Source organism: Chanodichthys erythropterus, unplaced genomic scaffold (assembly GCF_024489055.1).
Source record: "Chanodichthys erythropterus isolate Z2021 unplaced genomic scaffold, ASM2448905v1 ctg001590_np12, whole genome shotgun sequence".
Taxonomy (NCBI): Eukaryota; Metazoa; Chordata; class Actinopteri; order Cypriniformes; family Xenocyprididae; genus Chanodichthys; species Chanodichthys erythropterus.
In genome coordinates, this window is record NW_027125673.1 from 417764 (window position 1) to 441724 (window position 23961).

General features: G+C 36.4%; 2 protein-coding genes across 3 annotated transcripts; both read right to left on the reverse strand.

The window, feature by feature from the left end:
• Nucleotides 1–2785: 2785 nt before the first annotated feature.
• Nucleotides 2786–8461, reverse strand: LOC137016410 (uncharacterized). The gene has a single exon (XM_067380799.1). The coding sequence runs from the start codon at nt 8459–8461 to the stop codon at nt 2786–2788; it is 5676 nt and encodes a 1891-aa protein (XP_067236900.1).
• A 1504-nt stretch (nt 8462–9965) lies between these two features.
• LOC137016408 (uncharacterized) lies at nt 9966–14184 on the reverse strand. 2 transcript variants are annotated; one of them, XM_067380796.1, is made up of 3 exons: nt 12806–14184; nt 10191–11256; nt 9966–10125 (listed from the first exon to the last, which is right to left on the reverse strand). In XM_067380796.1, exons 2-3 carry the CDS (start codon nt 11254–11256, stop codon nt 10112–10114), a joined length of 1080 nt encoding a protein of 359 aa, XP_067236897.1. In that variant the 5' UTR covers nt 12806–14184; the 3' UTR covers nt 9966–10111. The 2 variants fall into 2 exon arrangements, with proteins under 2 accessions (XP_067236897.1, XP_067236896.1); XM_067380795.1 differs by having other exon boundaries at nt 9966–10143.
• Between the last annotated feature and the right edge of the window lie 9777 nt (nt 14185–23961).

The window sequence follows — 23961 nt, forward strand, 5'->3', positions numbered from 1 at the left end:
AATATTACACAATATAAAATTATATATAAAAAACAAGTACATACAATTAACAAACAAAAAAATGTATATGAGTATAAAGACAATAAAATATAAAAAAAAAAAAATGCATGTGAAAATAAGAAATATAAAATAGTAAGGAAATATTAATTAGCCTAATTAATTAATTCATTCATTCATTCATTCATTCAGTTTCAATGGTTTGGATATTAAAGTGTGTAGATGTCAAAAACAAAAAGCACATAATATATAAAACATATCTTTGAAGTAACAAATGTTAAGTGTCAAAAACATTTACAGAGTTTAGAAATGTAAAAAGTACATTTTTTTTTTAAATTACTGAAAATTTTAAAAAGCATAAAACATTTTAAAAATATCCAACAAATTTAAAATGATTCATTCATTCATTCCATCAATTTCAATGGGTTATATATGTGAAAGTAGTAAAATTTTTGTGTTAATACATGTTCAAAATTAAATCAGATTGAAACTGAACTATCAGAATATTTTCATGACATTACTCTCCAAGCCCCACTACTAAAAAGTATGTGGTTGTGCTGCAAAATGCTCAACAGAAGCAACAAAAAGTGGTTCAAAACGTTGGAGAGGAGCAGGCAAAGACTGATGAGACTTAGGATGTAGCAGAAACAAATAATACAGTGGATAAGAAGTAAGAAGGTAGGATGTGATGGAGGCCCACAACTAAACAGATGGAGGTTAGATGCACAATAGAACAAGGAGCTTGACCGACATGGGTGGAGTTGTGAACAGTGTAAATCCAGGTGAACATGTTGATAAAGGAGACTTTGAGCCAACAGAGACAAGCTCCAACAACAGATACTTAAAGTTGGGTGGAATCAGCAGTGATGGACATTACTTGGAATTGGATTGATTGGCTTAGAATTTAGCTCATAATATAACAAAACTTGATGGTAACTGAGCTCATAGGATAATTCTCAGTGATAGCAGTTTGAGTTTCAGTCCATGCAGGCCAACAAAATATCCTCAGTGAAATATGACATTAGATGTTGTCAAACACTCCAGGCTCTCATTATCTGTACCAAGGATCCAAAAAGGCTGACTCAGTTTCTGGTTCAAAGTGAGGCAGATATTGTCCTCAGCGAGACAGATGGAGTCATGATTGTTGTTTGAATTGAGTATTTCTGTTACAGTTCTGCAGGAAAATCCTAGAAGATCAATAGTCTTACTTAGTATGTAAACAAATAATTAAATGCACAAACAATCCAGTGAATGATAATAGGCTACTGCAGACAAAAAAATCCTTTTTTTACGTTTTACATAAATGGCAATGTAAAATGACATGATCAAATTGTTTTCTTCTTCTGAGAGCCAAGAACAGAAAGCTAAATCTGCAATTAGCTCAAAGTCAAAAAAAAAAAAAGGTCAGTCAACAGTGGAAAAAGGTACACTGCACTCTTATTTGATTTGCAGCTGAATTCAGCCACACACATATGATACCGAGATCATGAGTCAATAACTTGCCTTGAATCAATAATCCATAATGGTGATGGGGCTGTAATGGTCTGGAGAATGTTCTCTGCAGTCAAACTGTTTGTTCCTGATTTACGTAGAAAACGGAAATGTAATGGAAATGCCAGGAGGTCTTGGAGTTGAATGTTGTCCTAATAATGGAGATGATGTGGTCATCAAAGCAACATTTGATGTTACATTTGATGTACCTAAGGAGAATTAGATTCTGATTAGAATTTTTTTTTAAATTTTACAACACATACAAATGGATTACACTGTAAATGGTTACTTTAACCACAATATTTTATATTCAAACAAAATATTCTTCTAATGCAAACATATTGTATAGTGGTAATTTTAGAATTGTATGTTAATATTATAAAACTTATGACCAATTTAAAAGATAAAAATGGTCTCACCTGTTTATGAATACTCCAACTGTTGTAATATGATGAAAATGAAGTAGCTAAGATAGTCCAAGATTTCTTAAAGTTCCTCTTTGTCTTTCCTTTCTCTTTTATATACAATGTCTTACTGTTTTAAAATGAAGTTTCACCTCTTTAAGTAGTTGAATATAAATTTGATCAATGCCAACTGTAAAATTAATTTCTGCATACAAAGTCATTACAAAAGCATATTACATAGACATTTTGATCAATAAAATATTGGAAACAAACAAAGACAAATGAATGAATGAATGAATGAATAAATGAATGAATAATAATAATAATAAAAAAACTACAACAATTAAAATGAGTAATTGTTTTAAAAAAAGTGTATGGTGTTAAGGCCTCTGAATAAATGGCATTATTTTTGAATCCAATAAATATATTTTAAATATATTAACTCATTACAAGTTTAAATAACTAAAAAATGAGTACTGCTATTTATTTTAGATAAACATAAATATGAACATGACCTTAACACCAACTTAAAGTAGTAAAAAATTAAACAATCCCAATGGCTACTGCTGCCTTCACGTGCTATCGGAAATGTCCTACTTTTGACTTCTTAAGTCATAATTTTTAGTTTGTCTTCGTAATTTATTTAATTCTCTATAGGAATATAGGAATTTCAATAGAAGGCAGGTTGATTCTTGCCTTCTTTTTTTTTAGAAATGTCATTGATTAATATTTTGTTATTAAAGATATTTATGTAAAATCATATTAAATTATGAAATAAGAAACTTTTATTTACAATAATTCCGATAGCACATGAAGGCAGCATAAATTCCCACAGAGGCTGTCCACTGATTAACATCCACCTCTGTATCCCCCCCCTTACGGTGGACAATGCATTATAGCCACTTCATCACAATGCAGTCATGATAGCTGAAGTATGTGGGCATTATGTCAATCGTAAGTTTATCCAAGTCAATATCTTTTATATATACATGGTCAATTAATGTCCCATTTTCAGTTGTTGGTTTTTCAACAATTTGTGTAAAACCAAAATGCTGCATAACATCATGAATTGTTGAATTACTAAAAAGGTTTTCATTGAAATCCCCTAAAATTATTTTTCCACCTGGTAAGCAGTTTATTTGATTAATTAAGGTAATCAACCTCTCTCTAAACAATGGTAAGATATATGATGGTGGTCTATACACAACTGCCAAGGTTGTGTTTAAATGTTGTATATTGCACGTTAGACATTCAATGTTAATACATGGTAAATCAACTAAAGTAGCTTTTACATTCTGTCTATAATAGATACCAACACCACCATGATTTTCTTCTTTTAGTTTAGCAAAAACATCCTGACTTGTGTCGTAAGCAACATTTCGTGGTTTATCATAAAAATAGTATCCAGTAAGACTGATTTCATTCTCAAAATAGTTTGGTTTTAACCATGTCTCTGTTACACAAATCATATCTGCTTGAAAATATCTCTTATCTTGGCGAATATCTAAAATATGTGGATTGACTCCTTGAACATTGTGTAACATAATTTGAAATTTTACACTTTCTGTAATTTCCCTTGGAACAATGAATGGAGGCATACTCTGTAGAGCTTGCTCAATGTTGTCTTTTGCAAAAATAACATTTTCTTTGAAATCTTCTATTATGAGTCCATCAAGACAGGTCACTCTACTTAATGCTACATATGCTTGTCCTGGAGCAAACATCTTTTTCATTGAAACAACAGCTTTGTTCACTGTCAGACCTTGTACTTTGTGAACTGTGCACGCCCAGGCCAGTCTCAAAGGATATTGCCTTCTGACACCACCAGTGCTTGTTACTTTTTCTTCTTCAGGTTCAATTGGTGTACTTTTCTCCAGTCCAGGTTTTAAACATGTTTTTTTACCTCTAGCTTCTTTACCAACATGTTCATCATCAAATTCGATATATATTTTTGATGGAAACATTTCATCATCATCATAACAAAATTCTTTAATTGTCCCAAAGATTCCATTCACAAGACCATCTGAGACATTAATATTTTTCAGCAGCATTACTCGAGCATCAATGGCTAATTCAAGGGATTTTTCCAAACTACTGTTCTGCACTCTGGAATGAAACCCATCCTTTTTTTCCATTCGGCCATTCTTAGCATTTCTTTCAAAATCTTGAGCATTTATAGTAACCGTGTCAGTGCATACTTTGTGTAACTTTGATATATTGTGATCATCAACTTCACTATTAGTTGCATAAATATGGATATCTGTACTATCATCACCATCACCTGTTTCACATTTCTTAAGCATATTAACATCTTCTTCAAGCATTACTTCATCTTTTTTACGTAGCCTTAAACGGTTTAATAATTCTGCAAACTTTTTGTCCTTCTGACGCATAATCTCTGTAAGTTCAACAAAATGAAAGTTAGTTTCCCAAAGATTAACACCGTTGACTGGTTCAGTGTAAAGTGGTTTCCCTTTAACAGGAGACAGCTGATAAAAATCTCCAACTGCTATCACAGAGACATTTCCAAATGCAGAGTAATCACCTGTTTGTTTGATTTGTCTCAATCTTCCATGAATATATGACAGAAGTTTATGATCAACCATTGAAATTTCATCAATTATTAATATTTGCAGTTTTCCAAATTTGGCTCTCAAGGAATTAATTTTTTCATCTCCAAGTGGTTGATATGGCAGTGTAGCATTTATTCCAATGGACAGAGTGGAATGTACTGTAGCTGCATTTTTTAAGTTGTAAGCTGCAACACCAGTTGGTGCTGTTAATAGCACGTGTGTCTCATCTGGGTTCTCTGTTAACCTTGAAAGTATGCGAGAGGTTTCATAATAGATTGCTTTTATCAGCACTGACTTTCCAACACCTCCTGGACCAGATATAAAGACATGAAATGGATCTGGGTTTTCACCTTGTACTTTTGCTAAACACCATTGCCGCACTTTGTAAAAGATTTGTGACTGCTTTTCATTCAAAGACCGTAGCAAAGCCAAAACATCTTGCTTTGTCATAGCAGATGGATTGGATTCTAGTTTTGAAGGACCTACATTTGGTAATAGATCAGGTATAATATCATCACCTTCCTCTGTTTCTATTTGTTGTTTCTTACTCTCTAGACATTCCAAACGTTCAAGTTCTGCTTCTGGACAGATTTGGGCCCAAGCATCTTCCATTGGTCCGTGCTGTTCTAAATCATCTTGAGCTCTTTGTATTGTGTCTGCTTCTTTTTCAAATTTTGCCATGTTTGTGTCAACTATAATTTTCACTGACTCAAGCTCATCATTATAAATTGTTACAAATCCAGTCTCATAAAACTCCTGATGGGAAGGGAAATGTGGTGGCTTCAATTGATCTCGCACAAAATGAGGCAAAAATAATTCCAAAATACTTTGATAATAATTTTCTGGATTTTTAGTGGGTGAAAAACGGGCATATCGTACAATGGCACAGTTTGAACAAGTTCGTTTTCTCACAAAGCCCATGTCATTTTCCAGTTTTACTCTATCTGCACACAAGTATTCAGATTTACTCAAAACTCTGTACTCTGAGGCAAAGGTTGCTAAACACATTCCAGTAAATTCTTTGGTATTTGGACGGGCTCTGTATCTCTCTGTGATGCTTTTCATCCATATGCCATCACTGTTGTCATCTCCACATTCAGCTTTTTTATGTATAGTGTTTAAGGGTAAACTCATTCTTATTGTATTAATTCCAGTTGGAATGAACACTACTTTCCTTGACCCCTCTTTTAGTTTCATGTTAGTCAGCCGATAAACACTTTCTTGAGCTGAGACCTCTCGATTATGTAAAAACACACTGCCAAGTTTTCTTAAAGCTTGTTTTGCATCCATATTACCTTGACTGTGTGCTTCTTTTTGAGCATTAGCCAGCAGCAAACCCATTTCTCTCTCAGCTTTGGAAATATAGGAAATTATATATACTATACAAGAGTAAGCATCAACAACAAATTGTATATCCATGTTTGCATTCCAACATCTCAGAAGATCAGGATTATATTGATTAACCCATACATCACTTGGCTTTCTCTTCAAAACAACATTTGTTTTTTTCGTAATTCTATTGTATGCCATTTCAAATGTCTCTTGATTTATACCAATAGATGCAAACATAGAGTCAACTGAATCAAATGCAACATCGCTATTCAATAAACATTCTCTGACTTTTTTCATTACAGCTTCAGCTAACTCTTTTGATATTTGTTTACAGTTTGTCTTTTTGTATTGTCTTTCATTTTTTTCATCATCAGTTTCTTTTTCATCTTTATCACTCTTGCTGCTTCTTGTAATAAAAGTATTTTTGCTTGGTGGACGTGGAAAGTTGAATCTACACACAGTTCCTTTCTTTTTACATGTTTTTGCATGTCTTTTACTGTGTTGTTGCACACTGCTCACTATTTCATGCATTTCTTTTTGCTGTTCAGGTGGCATTTCACAAGTGACATAGCGATCAACAAATGCTACAACTTCATTATCATCATCTCTGTCCACTTGATGTGCATTTTCAACCCAAAACAGACAATGTGTATGAGGTGAACCACGTTGTTGGAATTCTATTCGATAGAAATAATCTATTATTTTTCCAATTGGTTGGGCTGGAGACATAATAACATCTTTCAGAAAGTAGTGAAATCGATAATCAAACATTCTGGCAGCAGTTACAGGATTACGTTTCAACATCCCACATCTATCAGACCAATCCAATTTATCAATAGGTGTTTGACAGCCCTCTTGTTTTACAATACATTGCATTAGCTCTGTCCATCGCAAATCCACTGATGAAAATGAGCAAAACCATGTTGGAATACCTAATTGTCTAACCATTGCAAATAAATCTTTTTGAACACTTTGCCAAAAAACAGGAGTCCCTCTCACAGGTTTCAAAAATTTATAACCCTGATCAAAATTTAAAATCTTTTGCAGGGATTCTTTGTTTGTTAGCATTTCTGAAGTAATTTTTGTTTTGTTGCTTGTGTCATAGCCTTTCCTTAAAGCAATAGATACATTTGAGATCACTTGATTAAGCTCAGACAAATATTGTCCATAAAAGATGTAGTCCAGGTTTTGAGCAAAACGTCCATCTGCATTTAGGATTCTATTATTTAAATATCTAGACAGTGTTAATTTTTCAGGTCGTGAATCATGAAATGTTCCTGTTGCATTTGGGAAGAGAACTGGAAAGCATTTTGCTTCATTAGTTTCATCCATTAACATTCTCACTGGATTGTTGCCCTCTGCTGGTGCAAGTGACATAATTCCATCAAAATGTTGATCTAACACCTCTTGTGCAATGTCAACTGGTTGCAAACACGAATCCATAAACAAACCATGTTGCTGTCGATCATGAAGTGTCTCATCAGTGATGTCATTGTCTTCATTTTCAATATCATACTCTTTATTAACACATATGCCCAAGTCTCGTTCATTGTTATCACTTTTATCATTTATTTGTTCTTCTGTTTTACTCAGAGGATTAATCCAACTTTCATTAAACTCTACATCTGTATAGCACTTGTTATATTGTTGTAGATATTTTAAAGCAGTTTTTACCTTATCAACGTGCACAAACTTATATTCATAGTGTCCTTTATATGTCAGTTTTCTCTTAAGCTTTACACGAATCATCAAATCCTCATCTTCTGATCTTGGTAAAACATTCACCACATCTGTAACATTAGATGGAACACATGTCACTGGTCCATGAACACCATTCTGTCCACCTCGTGGTAATGCCATCATTTTCATGAATGGGATATGCTTCGCTATTAGATGTTGCTCAAGAGAGTTTAAACAGCTCAATTCAGGAGGAATAGGATCCAGAGTGAGATTGTTTGCAACACTTTCAGCAGGCATTTTACCTTCAGAAATTTTTCTATCACATGTGTGACAAATCCACAAATATTCCGCTGGACTATTTTTATACACACATTCTTCACTGCAGTCTTTATTACATTTATGAAAATCATTCAATGTTATACATTTTTCTGCAATGCAGCCAGCCTGGATAGATTTTTGAATATATTTATTTTTATTACAGTATTTCACCTGCATTTTAAAGCAGCAGCGATGACAAACTGAACATACATATTCAGGACCTGTTGATATTTTTTCTTTAAATTGTTCAATCACACAATCAATCTCTTTCCTTTTGATCTCTGCCTCATGATGAGTTACAGCATTTCTAATTTTAATGCTACTAGCAAAATTAATATCATTTTTATATTTCTCTTTGTTATAATGAATCACCTTAGTCTTGTGCATTTCATCTTCACTATATTTTCTAATACTGTACTGTTTCAAACGTTCCTTGTGTGCGGTATTCTCTGCGTATTTGTCAATAGAATACTGTTTCAAAGATTCCCTGTGTGCGGTATTCTCTGCGTATTTGTCAATAGAATGCTGCTTCAAAGATTCCCTGTGTGCGGTATTCTCTGCGTATTTGTCAATAGAATACCTTTTCAAAGATTGACAGCGCGATTCATATTTATTTTTGCTTAATATTTTTAATTTTTCTTGATAGTGTTCATTTTCATTATACATTTTAATACCAGATTTAATTTTCCTATGTTTGTACATTTCATCCTCATGATATCTTTTCATTGCTTTCATTTTTTTCCCCTCATTTAAGTCATAATTACTATTGTATTGGACTTTCTGTCTATAAAGCTTAAGTGGGTCTGACTTGGGATTTAATGATGCAGGAAACATGGAAACTTCAACTGGTGATTTACAAATTGAAGCACAGCTACCATCCTTTTTTCACACATAGAACAACTTCATAATGACAACTATTAGCATGTTTCAAGTAAATCCCCTTGTATTGGCAGCTCTGTCTGTTTGATGTGGCATTTAAGGCTGAATACTTAAGCCATTTCTCTTGAGTAAAAGTAAATATGTCTACACCAATTAAATCACTGGCTGCTTGTATTTCTAGCTCTGATGCCCAAGTTCCAACATATTTCATTCTCAAAGTGGCAATATAGTTCCCAACAGAACTGTGTCCTTGTCTGAGATACTGAATGTACCTTTCTTCATTTTGGAGAATATGAGATACAACAGCACGTCTCACTTTTCTGTGTTCTTTTTCACTTCCACTTACAGCATAAGCTATTGATCATGAAAAAGCAGTTACCATCACCCACAATATCTTTGGTTTTACAAGGTTCAGCCATTTCAACACTTTCATTTGGATAATTTTGTTCAATTGAAACATGTACAATGTTTAGCTTCAAGCAAATATTTTTTTGTTGCTGTACTGTTAATGGACTAAACTGAAAACAAACTGTGTCAGTTTGTGAAATGAATTCAACATCTGCTGTATTTTCATTTCTTGGGCATGCACTGGGCATTTCCGTTTTCTTTTGTGCATAACTTTGAACAAAATATATTTCATCTGCACTAGAGAAATCAGTCAAAGAGTAACTGCAACTTTCCATTTCTGATTTTATACCCTCAGTCATTTTTTCTATTTTAGTATTTTCCATCACAGGATTACATATCACCTGATTATTTTGAATATCTTTGTCAATTTGTGTACATGTTTCATGCACAGGTATTGCATCTGTGTTGATAAAATCAGTCAGAGTATTACTGCAACTTTCCATTTCTGATTTCATACCTCTACTCACTGGTTCTGCTTCAGTATTTTCTTCCACCACTGGATGGCACACCAAACGATTGCGGAGAGTGTTATCATTAATCATATTTGCCTCGACCCCAGTTACCTCAAAAGGACGATTTTTTGCAATCAATGATGCACCAAGTCTCCTGAAGTGAATGAGCAAAGATTCTATGCTGCCATAGAAAGTCACTATACTCTTACCATACTGTGCATATGTTCCATCAGAGCGTCGTGAATGTGGATCAATCACTGCATACCATGAACCTTGTCTGACAACTGCACATATGGTGTGGTTCATATTTACCAAACATGCATCAAACCTCTGGAATGCTTGTTTTACTGCTTCATCAAATGACATGGCAAACCCTTGTAGACCTTCATCATAATGAGAAATGCCAAACAACCCTGTGAGCAATTGTCCATACTTTATTGAAAAAGTGCAATTATTCAACATGTGTGTGTCAGGCAGCTCAGCAACTTGAATGTAGCCATCTGTGCAATCGTTGATTTTCCCTGCATCTCTCATGGCACTGTACAGGTCATCTCCGTGAATGAGGACATCATTCAGGTCACTGACGGTCCACTGCAACACATTTTTCATCTTAGACATGACAATGGCAATTAAACTGTTTGCAGCACATTGCTTACCACCATTGGGATTGAAACGGGGATGTCCTTGATGGAAAGAGCCTCTTATGCAAGATCTCTGGGGACATACATCAGTACCAGCATTCATTTTCATCTCATTATGTTCAGTAGTAGAGACATAGGGAGAGAAACATTTTGACTTTTGTACACACTTATTCACCTCAACCCCCGTTACCTCAAAAGGATGATTTTTTGCATTCAAGGATGCACCAAGTCTCTTGAAATGAATGAGTAAAGATTCTATGCTGCCATAGAAAGTCACTACACTCTTACCGTAAGCTGCCATTGTTCCATCACAGTGTCGGGAATGTGGATCAATCACTGCATACCATGAACCTTGTCTAACAGCTGCACATATGGTGTGGTTCATATTTACCAAACATGCATCAAACCTCTGGAATGCTTGTTTTACTGCTTCATCAAATGACATGGCGAAGCCTTGCAGACCTTCATCATAATTAGAAATGCCAAACAACCCTGTGTGTAATTGTCCATACTTTATTGAAAAAGTACAATTATTCAGCGTGTGTGTGTCAGGCAGCTCAGCAACTTCCATGTAGCCATCTAAGTGATCGTTGATTTTCCCTGCATCTCTCATGGCACTGTACAGGTCATTTCCGTGAATCAGAACATCATTCAGGTCACTGATGGTCCACTGCAACACATTTTTCATCTTAGACATGACAATGGCAATTAAACTGTTTGCAGCACATTGCTTACCACCATTGGGATTGAAGCGGGGATGTCCTTGATGAAAAGAGCCTCTGATATAGGAAGTCTGTGGAGACAAATAAGAAACAGCATGCATAGTCATCTCAGCATCTTTTGGAAACTTTGGCATAGACTTTGAATTAGCGTCTGAATCAGACTTTGGGTAAGAATCGGTAAAATTGGCAAATTCGGAACAATTGGCAAATTCGGAACAATTGGCAAAATTAGGATCAGGCTCTTGTATTTCTTTTCTTTGTTTAGGAGGCTGCAAAATCTCTTCAGGATTAGCAGCCAGCCTGTCCGCGATTCTCCTCTTGGCTGCCTGAGAACGCTGAGACTGCTTCGTCCGAGGCATCTGCACATACACAAAATATAGGAAGATAAATTAAATGACATATTACTGCATAATAATTAACAAAAAATACATTAAAGATTTTTTTTAAATTTAGTTCACATTACAATAATGTTTAGTAACAATAATATTGCATGCTACTCTCCTTACTTTGGTCTTTTGCACTTAAAATGTTTATATATGAAAAAATTAAATAAATACAAGCATTAACTTTTTCATTTTTAAATGTTTAACTGATAAAACTGAATGGTAACTAAACTCACAACTATTAACATATTAGCTAACCATAATAACCAAACAGAACATAATTACTCACATATATAACAAACATAAAATTAACCTGCATAGTCATTATGCTTTTCAATAAACAGATTGCACTAAAAAGCCATTGATAACGAATACACAATTCTTTAAATCCCTACAAAACAACCCTGTTTTAATTAGAGCTATACTGACATCTAGTGGTGAAATCATAAAGTTACATATTTTATTTATTTCTTTGTACCAATGAACAATAATTTAGCTTCTTTGCATTTGAAAGACCTTTACCCCATTTTTAACTTACAAATGGTGTCAAATAATTATTAAATGTTCAGTTTAGAGATTATTTTCCCAAACAGTTTCAAAATGCAGTAAATGTGCAAATTTTCTATTGCATTATATCATAAGCACACATACAAATCTGTGTGCATCTATGTATATTCACACACAGCAATTCAAAAGTGTTGAAACAAAACTAACTTATGATCATAAAGGATAAATCATTATTCAAATTCCAACACCACCACCAACTACTCATGATTGTTTTCATTATTTCAAAATGTGCTAAACAACAAACTTTAGCAAAATTATTTAAACTGGAAAGTAGAAAGTGGAAAATCATGTATATTATATATAAGTGATCAAATTGAATGCCTCGTTGCTTGATTTTATAGTTCTGTTTTTGTGTGTCTGTGTGATTAACTTTGTGCCTTAAAATAAAACATTTTTCAATTATTCTTTAAAAAGGCTGTTTAAAATAAACAAGAATTTTTAATAAAACATGATGTGAGCTTAATGAGTACAGGGGTGTGCTTAAAGGGAAAAAAATATATACCCATTAAGCACAGCCAGACTATTTGCAATTAATAAAGTCCATCTTAATTGAAATGCTTTCCTCATTTAAAATACAATAAAATAATTGTTGTGTGAGGGATTAATATTTTACTTTAACGTAACTTCTTGTACTGAAATCAATATCTTTTGCACTATAAATGTCTCAATGTAGATTTTCATGACCTTTATAACTACATTCACTCTAGTCCTACAAAAAATGATAAACATTTGAGTTTTTCTTACCTATAAATAAAAAGAATATAATAAAATAAAATAAAAATTTATTAGACATATCTTCAGAAAGCACATATAATAACTATTTACAGAATACACAGTATATTACACAAATCTTATCAACACGCTATCTATTAAAAAAATTGTGAAACATTCACTACTTTACCCAAAATACTTCACTGTTGGACATATTATTGCAATATCAAAAGAACTATCATCTTACCTCAAATCACGTTTCTGCAAATCTTCTGCAACAAAATTGAGAAAAAATTAATAACATATAAAGAAATACATTTAAAGACTTCACACTACATTTTAATGCAAGCATCACTAAACACGGCCAATTATGGCTTTTAGTCAAAATTGTTTATTAAGAGAGATACTGATATCATTAGGTATACTTTCATTTTTTTTGTTTTACATATAATCTGATTCTATTGTTTATCCACGAAATTATGTGATCTAATGAGCATCACTGATTTAAAATGCTGTATCAAGTATGTTTCCATGATTGCTTACTTGACTTGACTGTCAATCATGTCACGTATTAGTTATCTGCCCTCTCTCTTCCAATCACAAACTTATTATGCTTTCAGTTATGTACACAACAAACACAGAAAAACGTTTAACAACAAGTGAAACATGAGACTGATAAAGTACGATTATTACAATTACGATTTAATTATGATTATTAAAGTATGTAATTTCGATTTCATATTCATGGTACATGGAAAAATTTCATAACAATAAAGAATAAAACATTTACACAACAAATGGTTAAAAAATTAGCTTTAGTTAAAAAGACTAATGGTGCGTTCAAGTCATGTCGGAAAGATCGTATTTACGAGCAGAACCAACATGAACGCCACCACAATGTCGTAAATACCAGTGGGAATCTCGTAATTTTCTTTAATCTCCGATCTGTACGAGTTGGGGGCATGTCAATCAGAAACATAGTGAAATACCACAATACTTACAGGTATTTAGCAGTGACATTGTCAGGCTTTTCTATTTACAACGAAGTAAGCTGATTCCCAGCAAAAAATACGATAGCATCACAATATAAAAATGTAATATGTAACAATAAATTTTACAATGGCTTCATAAATTAATTAAAAAACATAAAAAAGCAACATACAACTAATGCATATTCTTTGCTCTACATTTTCTAGAAGCAGAAATGTTGTTATTTTGTGTAATTAATTTAGACAAGGCCCACCGCCATCATACTCCGACGAAAGTGACTTGAAAGACACCTACCGTTGTACACACGACTTTCCACCTCATAAATACAAACTTCCCAGGAGGACTTGAATGCACCATATGAATAACATTTATCACGTGTCTTGCCCATGCACTGCATGTGCTACACGTTGTTGACGCACTGCATGCGTTATACAATATACTAATGTATCTATAGACAGAATTTACATCGTCAACAAAATATGAGTAAATATAACACAAAACTGGTATTTTTTTATGAACTACCCTTTAAAACTGAAGCTAATGATAAATTCAACCAAGAAGAAAAACAGATGAAGCTAGAGCAATTAACAATTACACCCTTACTTTCCAAACATGTCAATACTAAGAATAAACTACATGAACCACTAACTATTAAACTAATAATAGCAATCACTGTAAAAAAAAAAAAAAAAGAAGAGATTTATTTCGTCTTATAATCAAATTACTGTCCCAGTCAATTAAGAATCTAGAACTGAAATAAAACGTTGCCTTTCAACATTTATGTAAGAAATACAGCCACACAATATGCAAACACACAAAAAACTACTTAGAATAACTTCAAAATATCACGGATGACTAACAATAATGCACAGATGATTAGGATTAGAGACAGAAAGAACACCATACATCTTACCTTGCCCAGCTAGTAGACAAAATGGCTTCACTTCCGGGCAAACCCGGAATACGCTATCTCTAACAATAATACATGCGCCCTCTAGTGCATGGAATAATAATTAAAACGCATTATAATTGCAGAGAAATGTGAAAATAGTGTTATAAACAAAATAAATAAATCCATCCAAAATAAAACCAATCCAGCCAGCACTGAGCTCATTCGAACCGTCTAGATGACGTCTGTCCACATTATGAATTTCAGGCATTTTCATTGAATTTTCGCCGAGATATTAGCCAAAAACCAGCGGGCGCGTTTTAAAATGGCGGCCGCCAATGACGTCACATCCCGGTACATTTTTGCTTCTAACTCAGGAACCGAAAGTCCCCGCGAGCTCAAACTCGGATGGTAAGGTCCCCTCCGGGCCCTTGAGCGGCCACATCCGTCTCGGGCCTCGGGAACGCCCCCCCGCGGATCGCGAGTTCGCGGGACCCCCGAATTTAAACGGCCGTAACTCCCGAGCCCTACCTCCTAGGACCTTGGGGAAGGGCTCGTTGGCCATTTCCCCAACTAGATTCGATTCAAGATTGGTGCGATTTGGTCTGGGCGTTCTTGAGATATAAGCACAAAAAGATACGCATTAGACCAGGCGTAACTCCCGACCCCCAACACTCACTGTCCCCGCGATGGTCTCGTTCCACAGGGCCTGTTGAGCACTATCTACTCTCTGAGTTTCAGAATTTTTCGATGTCCTGTTCCCGAGATATAAGCGAAAAACCAAATTCCCATTTATCATTCATTCATTATTCTGTTGTCAGAAAGACAAGACTTGCACTAAGATTTTCTTACCTATCATGTATTTCAAATATTTACAACAATGTGTGTGTAAACATGTTTAATGCAGTTATGGAAAATGTACAAAACCAGACCATTTTTAAACTGAAAGTAGGCTAATGACTGGTCCTTTGCTGCCACCTGCTGGTTAAAGTAGTCATATTGTTCTGTAATGCATATTTAGACTTGATAAAATCACTATTAATGATTACAATCACATTTTGTCAAAATGCATCACTCAATTTCGGTTCAATTATTAATGACAATTGTGCCACATTATGTGAAACTTTAAGGAGACTTGCAGTAAACATTTTGTTACCCATCATTTATTATGTCAATCAAATCGTTCATTCAAGAATATTTTAAAAACCTACTTTTGCATACTAATCAGGTTTTTTGCTCAATCTGAATAAAACCAATGCAGTACAATTCTCTGGACTCTGTTGTTTAATAATAATCAAAAAAAGTTGAACTTTTGCATTAGTGGATATAAAAGGGTCATTTCAAAATGTGGCCTTCACCAAGTGTCCCTGAAAGCCATATATCTCTCCAAGGAATGCTCAGACACACAAAACACAAAACAGATACTGTTCTGACACAGAATGAAAGTGAGCCAATAAGTGATGTGTGTTTGTGTATGTGTAAGCACGCGTATTATTGTTTAAGCCTTTTCTTTCTCTTTCTCTGTGTTTGATTTAGCATATATATTAGCTGGTCATCTGTGATTTAAGCAGTGTCATGCTTGCTAAATAAAGCTTAATATCTTTTTGCACATATATGTTAATTAAACGCCTTAAAGGCTTGAACCCCGGTAAATGCTGCTTGCAGCTTTAATTATTATTATTATTATTATTCTTTTTCTTCTGCCGTAAAACGCATCGTGCAGCCCAAACCGTAAGGCCTAGAGACTTGAAACTTTGTCAGATGATAGCACAAAAATCGAGGAGAGGTTGACAAAGTATGACCCAAATCGGCCAATGGGTGGCGCTACAGCGATCAAATGCGCAAAATGGCTCATAACTCCTAAACCGTTTGTCGTAGATTAAAAGAATTACATATTTGGAATCCTTGCGTCAAGGCGGTGACAAGCGTAGAAGATCAGATTTGCTCTCCGAGGTCCCGTTTTCCCGCCATTTTGAATTTTGTCCAAAACCTACTTTTCGAACTAGTCCTAGGTTTTTTGCCCGATCGGAACCAAACCAGTGCAGAAATGTTCTCTGGAGTGTGAATATCAATAATTATCAAAAAAAAGTTGAAATTTTGATTCACGGTCACGAAGGGGCGCCAAAACGTACGTTAAGGGCGGAGCAACTTTTACTAAAATGGCTATAACTCGAGAACGAAAAGAGATATTTGCACCAAACTCGGTACACATATGTATGGGCTCATTCTTTGGTCACGATAAAAAAATCTCGTCGATTGGGCATTAGGTGGCGCTATAACTTGAAAAAAACATAAACACGTCTGTAACTAAGCAACCGTTAGTCCAATCGACTTGAAATTTGGCATGCAGTGTCTTGGTCCAAGGGGGCATGATGGTCTATGAGGACATTGGCGTATCTCAAAAAACATGGCCGCCATCGGCCAATGAAGTTTGAGCACCTATTAGACCAGGTTAACGGAGGCCGATCGGAACGAAACTCAATGGGCATGTTCAACTCATGGTCCTAGAGGTCTGTAAGAATTTTGAAAGAAATCGGCCACAAGTTGGCACTAACGAGTTTTACGCCTCGGTAATCACATGGTGTTTCATAAAATGCATATCATTTGATAGATCTCCTCATGCTGAACAACTTTGCCTCAAGAACCAATTCTGTCAATCAAATCGTTCATTAATTATTCGCAAATATGTGAAAAACCTACTTTTGCGAACTAGTCCTAGGTTTTTCACCCGATTGGAATGAAACCAGTGTAGGACAATTCTATGGACTCTCTAGATCAATAATTATCAAAAAAAAGTTGAACTTTGTCCTTTGGGTTGCTATAACTGGTCATTTAGAAAATGGGTGTGGCAAAATGTACTCAAAAGCCTATAAATCCTAAACGAAAACTCGGAACTTCACGAAAATAAGTGAGCATATGCCAAATATTGTTCTAAATAAGCATGACAAATTTTGTGAAGATTGGGCAACAGGTATAGAAGTTATAACAGTTATAATGATGAAAAATGACAATATTCCTATGTTTATAAACGAAATCTCAACCAATCCAGCCAGCACTGAGCTCATTCGAACAGTCTAGATGACGTCTGTCCACACTATGAATTTCAGGCATTTTCATTGAATTTTCGCCGAGATATTAGCCAAAAACCAGCGGGCGCGATTTAAAATGGCGGCCGCCAATGACGTCACATCCCTGTACATTTTTGCTTCTAACTCAGGAACCGAAAGTCCCCGCGAGCTCAAACTCGGATGGCAAGGTCCCCTCCCGGCCCTTGAGCGGCCACATCCGTCGCGGGCCTCGGGGACGCCCCCCCGCGGATCGCTAGTTCGCGGGACCCCCGAATTTAAACGGCCGTAACTCCCGAGCCCTACCTCCTAGGACCTTGGGGAAGGGCTCGTTGGAAAGGCCCTTTCCCCAACTAGATTCGATTCAAGTTTGGTGCGATTTGGTCTAGGCGTTCTTGAGATATAAGCACAAAAAGATAAGCATTAGACCAGGCGTAACTCCCGACCCCCAACACTCACTGTCCCGGCGATGGTCTCGTTCCACAGGGCCCGTTGAGCTCTATCTACCCTCTGAGTTTCAGAATTTTTCGATGTCCTGTTCCTGAGATATAAGCGATAAACCAAATTCCTATTCATCATTCATTCATTCATTATTTTGGTGTGAAAAAGACAAGACTTGCACTAAGATATTCTTACCTATCATGTAATTTCAAATATCTACAACAAAACATTTTGCGTGGCAAAATGTACTCAAGAGCTTATAATTCCTAAATTAAAACTCAGAACTTCACGAAATTAAGTGAGCACACGCAGTTTGCGAATATTTATTTGCACTTTATTTGCACTTTATTTGCGAATATTTTCGAAACCGTTTGTCCGATCGTCACGAAACCACCGTAGAAAACACGAAACCTAAGTTGGTTTACTATATGTTAAAGCCCAAATGTCAAAATTTTGATAGGAAGTGGCAAAAAAATCCAATCAAAGTCTTTCATGGGTCAATTTTTATGCGCTCATATATATAAGTGTCTATAACGTCAAAACGAAATGAGATATTTTCACCAAATTTGGCACACATATGTATGGATACACTCCAAGGACATCCCCCAAAAATGGTGGAGATCGGGCAATAGGTGGCGCTATAACTGTCAAAAAACCTTTAAAACTATATATTTCTATAATGAATTGCCTGACACTGTCATTTTGTGCCACCAGATGGCAGCAGAAGGACATTAATATAATTCAAGGTTTCAAGAATTCAATGTTTTGTCATTTAAAATCCCTTTAAACCAGGGGTGCCCAATCCTGTTCCTGGATATCTACCTACCTGCACATTTTAGCTCCAACCCTGATAAAACACACCTGAATCAGTTATAATTAAGATCTTCAGGAGCACTTCATAATTACAGACAGGTGTGTTGTGTTGAGCTGGGCTAAAGCTGAACTCTGTAGGAAGGTAGATCTGCAGGAACAGGATTGTTCCACAGGGCCCGTTGAGCTCTATCTACCCTCTGAGTTTCAGAATTTTTCGATGTCCTGTTCCTGAGATATAAGCGATAAACCAAATTCCTATTCATCATTCATTCATTCATTATTTTGGTGTGAAAAAGACAAGACTTGCACTAAGATTTTCTTACCTATCATGTAATTTCAAATATCTACAACAAAACATTTTGCGTGGCAAAATGTACTCAAGAGCTTATAATTCCTAAATTAAAACTCAGAACTTCACGAAATTAAGTGAGCACACGCAGCATATGCCTCTAAAGAAGCATGCCAATTTTTATGGAGATCGACCAATAGGTGGCGCTATAACTGTAAAAGCTTTAAAATCCATATATTTTCAATGGTAAATTGCCTGTTTTGGCTGAAAATGGTCAATTCCTTCTATGATTTAGGTGTTTACATGCTTGGTAAATAAAACTTAAATATCTTTTAAACTTTAAAGTATGTTTTTATGCATATCTGCTTAAAGGTCTTAAATGCTTGAACCCCGGTAAATGCTGCTTGCAGCTTTAATTAGGGGTTCAAGCACGTAGTGCTGAAACCCTATTGTTATTGTGCTGATTTTTATTATTATTATTATTAGGGGTTCAAGCACGTAGTGCTGAAACCCTATTGTTATTGTGCTGATTTTTATTATTATTATTCTTTTTCTTCTGCCGTAAAACGCATCGTGCAGCCCAAACCGTAAGGCCTAGAGACTTGAAACTTTGTCAGATGATAGTACAAAAATCGAGGAGAGGTTGACAAAGTATGACCCAAATCGGCCAATAGGTGGCGCTACAGCGATCAAATGCGCAAAATGGCTCATAACTCCTAAACCGTTTGTCGTAGATTAAAAGAATTACATATTTGGAATCCTTGCGTCAAGGCGGTGACAAGCGTAGAAGATCAGATTTGCTCTCCGAGGTCCCGTTTTCCCGCCATTTTGAATTTTGTCCAAAACCTACTTTTCGAACTAGTCCTAGGTTTTTTGCCCGATCGGAACCAAACCAGTGCAGAAATGTTCTCTGGAGTGTGAATATCAATAATTATCAAAAAAAAGTTGAAATTTTGATTCACGGTCACGAAGGGGCGCCAAAACGTACGTTAAGGGCGGAGCCACTTTTACTAAAATGGCTATAACTCGAGAACGAAATGAGATATTTGCACCAATCTCAGTACACATGTGTATGGGCTCATTCTTTGGTCACGATAAAAAAATCTCGTCGATTGGGCATTAGGTGGCGCTATAACTTGAAAAAAACATAAACACGTCTGTAACTAAGCAACCGTTAGTCCAATCGACTTGAAATTTGGCATGCAGTGTCTTGGTCCAAGGGGGCATGATGGTCTATGAGGACATTGGCGTATCTCAAAAAACATGGCCGCCATCGGCCAATGAAGTTTGAGCACCTATTAGACCAGGTTAACGGAGGCCGATCGGAACGAAACTCAATGGGCATGTTCAACTCATGGTCCTAGAGGTCTGTAAGAATTTTGAAAGAAATCGGCCACAAGTTGGCGCTAACGAGTTTTACGCCTCGGTAATCACATGGTGTTTCATAAAATGCATATCATTTGATAGATCTCCTCATGCTGAACAACTTTGCCTCAAGAACCAATTCTGTCAATCAAATCGTTCATTAATTATTCGCAAATATGTGAAAAACCTACTTTTGCGAACTAGTCCTAGGTTTTTCACCCGATTGGAATGAAACCAGTGTAGGACAATTCTATGGACTCTCTAGATCAATAATTATCAAAAAAAAGTTGAACTTTGTCCTTTGGGTTGCTATAACTGGTCATTTAGAAAATGGGTGTGGCAAAATGTACTCAAAAGCCTATAAATCCTAAACGAAAACTCGGAACTTCACGAAAATAAGTGAGCATATGCCAAATATTGTTCTAAATAAGCATGACAAATTTTGTGAAGATTGGGCAACAGGTATAGAAGTTATAACAGTTATAATGATGAAAAATGACAATATTCCTATGTTTATAAACGAAATCTCAACCAATCCAGCCAGCACTGAGCTCATTCGAACAGTCTAGATGACGTCTGTCCACACTATGAATTTCAGGCATTTTCATTGAATTTTCGCCGAGATATTAGCCAAAAACCAGCGGGCGCGATTTAAAATGGCGGCCGCCAATGACGTCACATCCCGGTACATTTTTGCTTCTAACTCAGGAACCGAAAGTCCCCGCGAGCTCAAACTCGGATGGCAAGGTCCCCTCCCGGCCCTTGAGCGGCCACATCCGTCGCGGGCCTCGGGGACGCCCCCGCGGATCGCTAGTTCGCGGCACCCCCGAATTTAAACGGCCGTAACTCCCGAGCCCTACCTCCTAGGACCTTGGGGAAGGGCTCGTTGGAAAGGCCCTTTCCCCACCTAGATTCGATTCAAGTTTGGTGCGATTTGGTCTAGGCGTTCTTGAGATATAAGCACAAAAAGATACGCATTAGACCAGGCGTAACTCCCGACCCCCAACACTCACTGTCCCGGCGATGGTCTCGTTCCACAGGGCCCGTTGAGCTCTATCTACCCTCTGAGTTTCAGAATTTTTCGATGTCCTGTTCCTGAGATATAAGCGATAAACCAAATTCCTATTCATCATTCATTCATTCATTATTTTGGTGTGAAAAAGACAAGACTTGCACTAAGATTTTCTTACCTATCATGTAATTTCAAATATCTACAACAAAACATTTTGCGTGGCAAAATGTACTCAAGAGCTTATAATTCCTAAATTAAAACTCAGAACTTCACGAAATTAAGTGAGCACACGCAGCATATGCCTCTAAAGAAGCATGCCAATTTTTATGGAGATCGACCAATAGGTGGCGCTATAACTGTAAAAGCTTTAAAATCCATATATTTTCAATGGTAAATTGCCTGTTTTGGCTGAAAATGGTCAATACCTTCTATGATTTAGGTGTTTACATGCTTGCTAAATAAAACTTAAATATCTTTTAAACTTTAAAGTATCTTTTTATGCATATCTGCTTAAAGGTCTTAAATGCTTGAACCCCGGTAAATGCTGCTTGCAGCTTTAATTATTATTATTCTTTTTCTTCTGCCGTAAAACGCATCGTGCAGCCCAAACCGTAAGGCCTAGAGACTTGAAACTTTGTCAGATGATAGTACAAAAATCGAGGAGAGGTTGACAAAGTATGACCCAAATCGGCCAATAGGTGGCGCTACAGCGATCAAATGCGCAAAATGGCTCATAACTCCTAAACCGTTTGTCGTAGATTAAAAGAATTACATATTTGGAATCCTTGCGTCAAGGCGGTGACAAGCGTAGAAGATCAGATTTGCTCTCCGAGGTCCCGTTTTCCCGCCATTTTGAATTTTGTCCAAAACCTACTTTTCGAACTAGTCCTAGGTTTTTTGCCCGATCGGAACCAAACCAGTGCAGAAATGTTCTCTGGAGTGTGAATATCAATAATTATCAAAAAAAAGTTGAAATTTTGATTCACGGTCACGAAGGGGCGCCAAAACGTACGTTAAGGGCGGAGCCACTTTTACTAAAATGGCTATAACTCGAGAACGAAATAAGATATTTGCACCAAACTCGGTACACATGTGTATGGGCTCATTCTTTGGTCACGATAAAAAAATCTCGTCGATTGGGCATTAGGTGGCGCTATAACTTGAAAAAAACATAAACACGTCTGTAACTAAGCAACCGTTAGTCCAATCGACTTGAAATTTGGCATGCAGTGTCTTGGTCCAAGGGGGCATGATGGTCTATGAGGACATTGGCGTATCTCAAAAAACATGGCCGCCATCGGCCAATGAAGTTTGAGCACCTATTAGACCAGGTTAACGGAGGCCGATCGGAACGAAACTCAATGGGCATGTTCAACTCATGGTCCTAGAGGTCTGTAAGAATTTTGAAAGAAATCGGCCACAAGTTGGCGCTAACGAGTTTTACGCCTCGGTAATCACATGGTGTTTCATAAAATGCATATCATTTGATAGATCTCCTCATGCTGAACAACTTTGCCTCAAGAACCAATTCTGTCAATCAAATCGTTCATTAATTATTCGCAAATATGTGAAAAACCTACTTTTGCGAACTAGTCCTAGGTTTTTCACCCGATTGGAATGAAACCAGTGTAGGACAATTCTATGGACTCTCTAGATCAATAATTATCAAAAAAAAGTTGAACTTTGTCCTTTGGGTTGCTATAACTGGTCATTTAGAAAATGGGTGTGGCAAAATGTACTCAAAAGCCTATAAATCCTAAACGAAAACTCGGAACTTCACGAAAATAAGTGAGCATATGCCAAATATTATTCTAAATAAGCATGACAAATTTTGTGAAGATTGGGCAACAGGTATAGAAGTTATAACAGTTATAATGATGAAAAATGACAATATTCCTATGTTTATAAACGAAATCTCAACCAATCCAGCCAGCACTGAGCTCATTCGAACAGTCTAGATGACGTCTGTCCACACTATGAATTTCAGGCATTTTCATTGAATTTTCGCCGAGATATTAGCCAAAAACCAGCGGGCGCGATTTAAAATGGCGGCCGCCAATGACGTCACATCCCGGTACATTTTTGCTTCTAACTCAGGAACCGAAAGTCCCCGCGAGCTCAAACTCGGATGGCAAGGTCCCCTCCCGGCCCTTGAGCGGCCACATCCGTCGCGGGCCTCGGGGACGCCCCCCCGCGGATCGCTAGTTCGCGGCACCCCCGAATTTAAACGGCCGTAACTCCCGAGCCCTACCTCCTAGGACCTTGGGGAAGGGCTCGTTGGAAAGGCCCTTTCCCCACCTAGATTCGATTCAAGTTTGGTGCGATTTGGTCTAGGCGTTCTTGAGATATAAGCACAAAAAGATACGCATTAGACCAGGCGTAAGACCAGGCGTAACTCCCGACCCCCAACACTCACTGTCCCGGCGATGGTCTCGTTCCACAGGGCCCGTTGAGCTCTATCTACCCTCTGAGTTTCAGAATTTTTCGATGTCCTGTTCCTGAGATATAAGCGATAAACCAAATTCCTATTCATCATTCA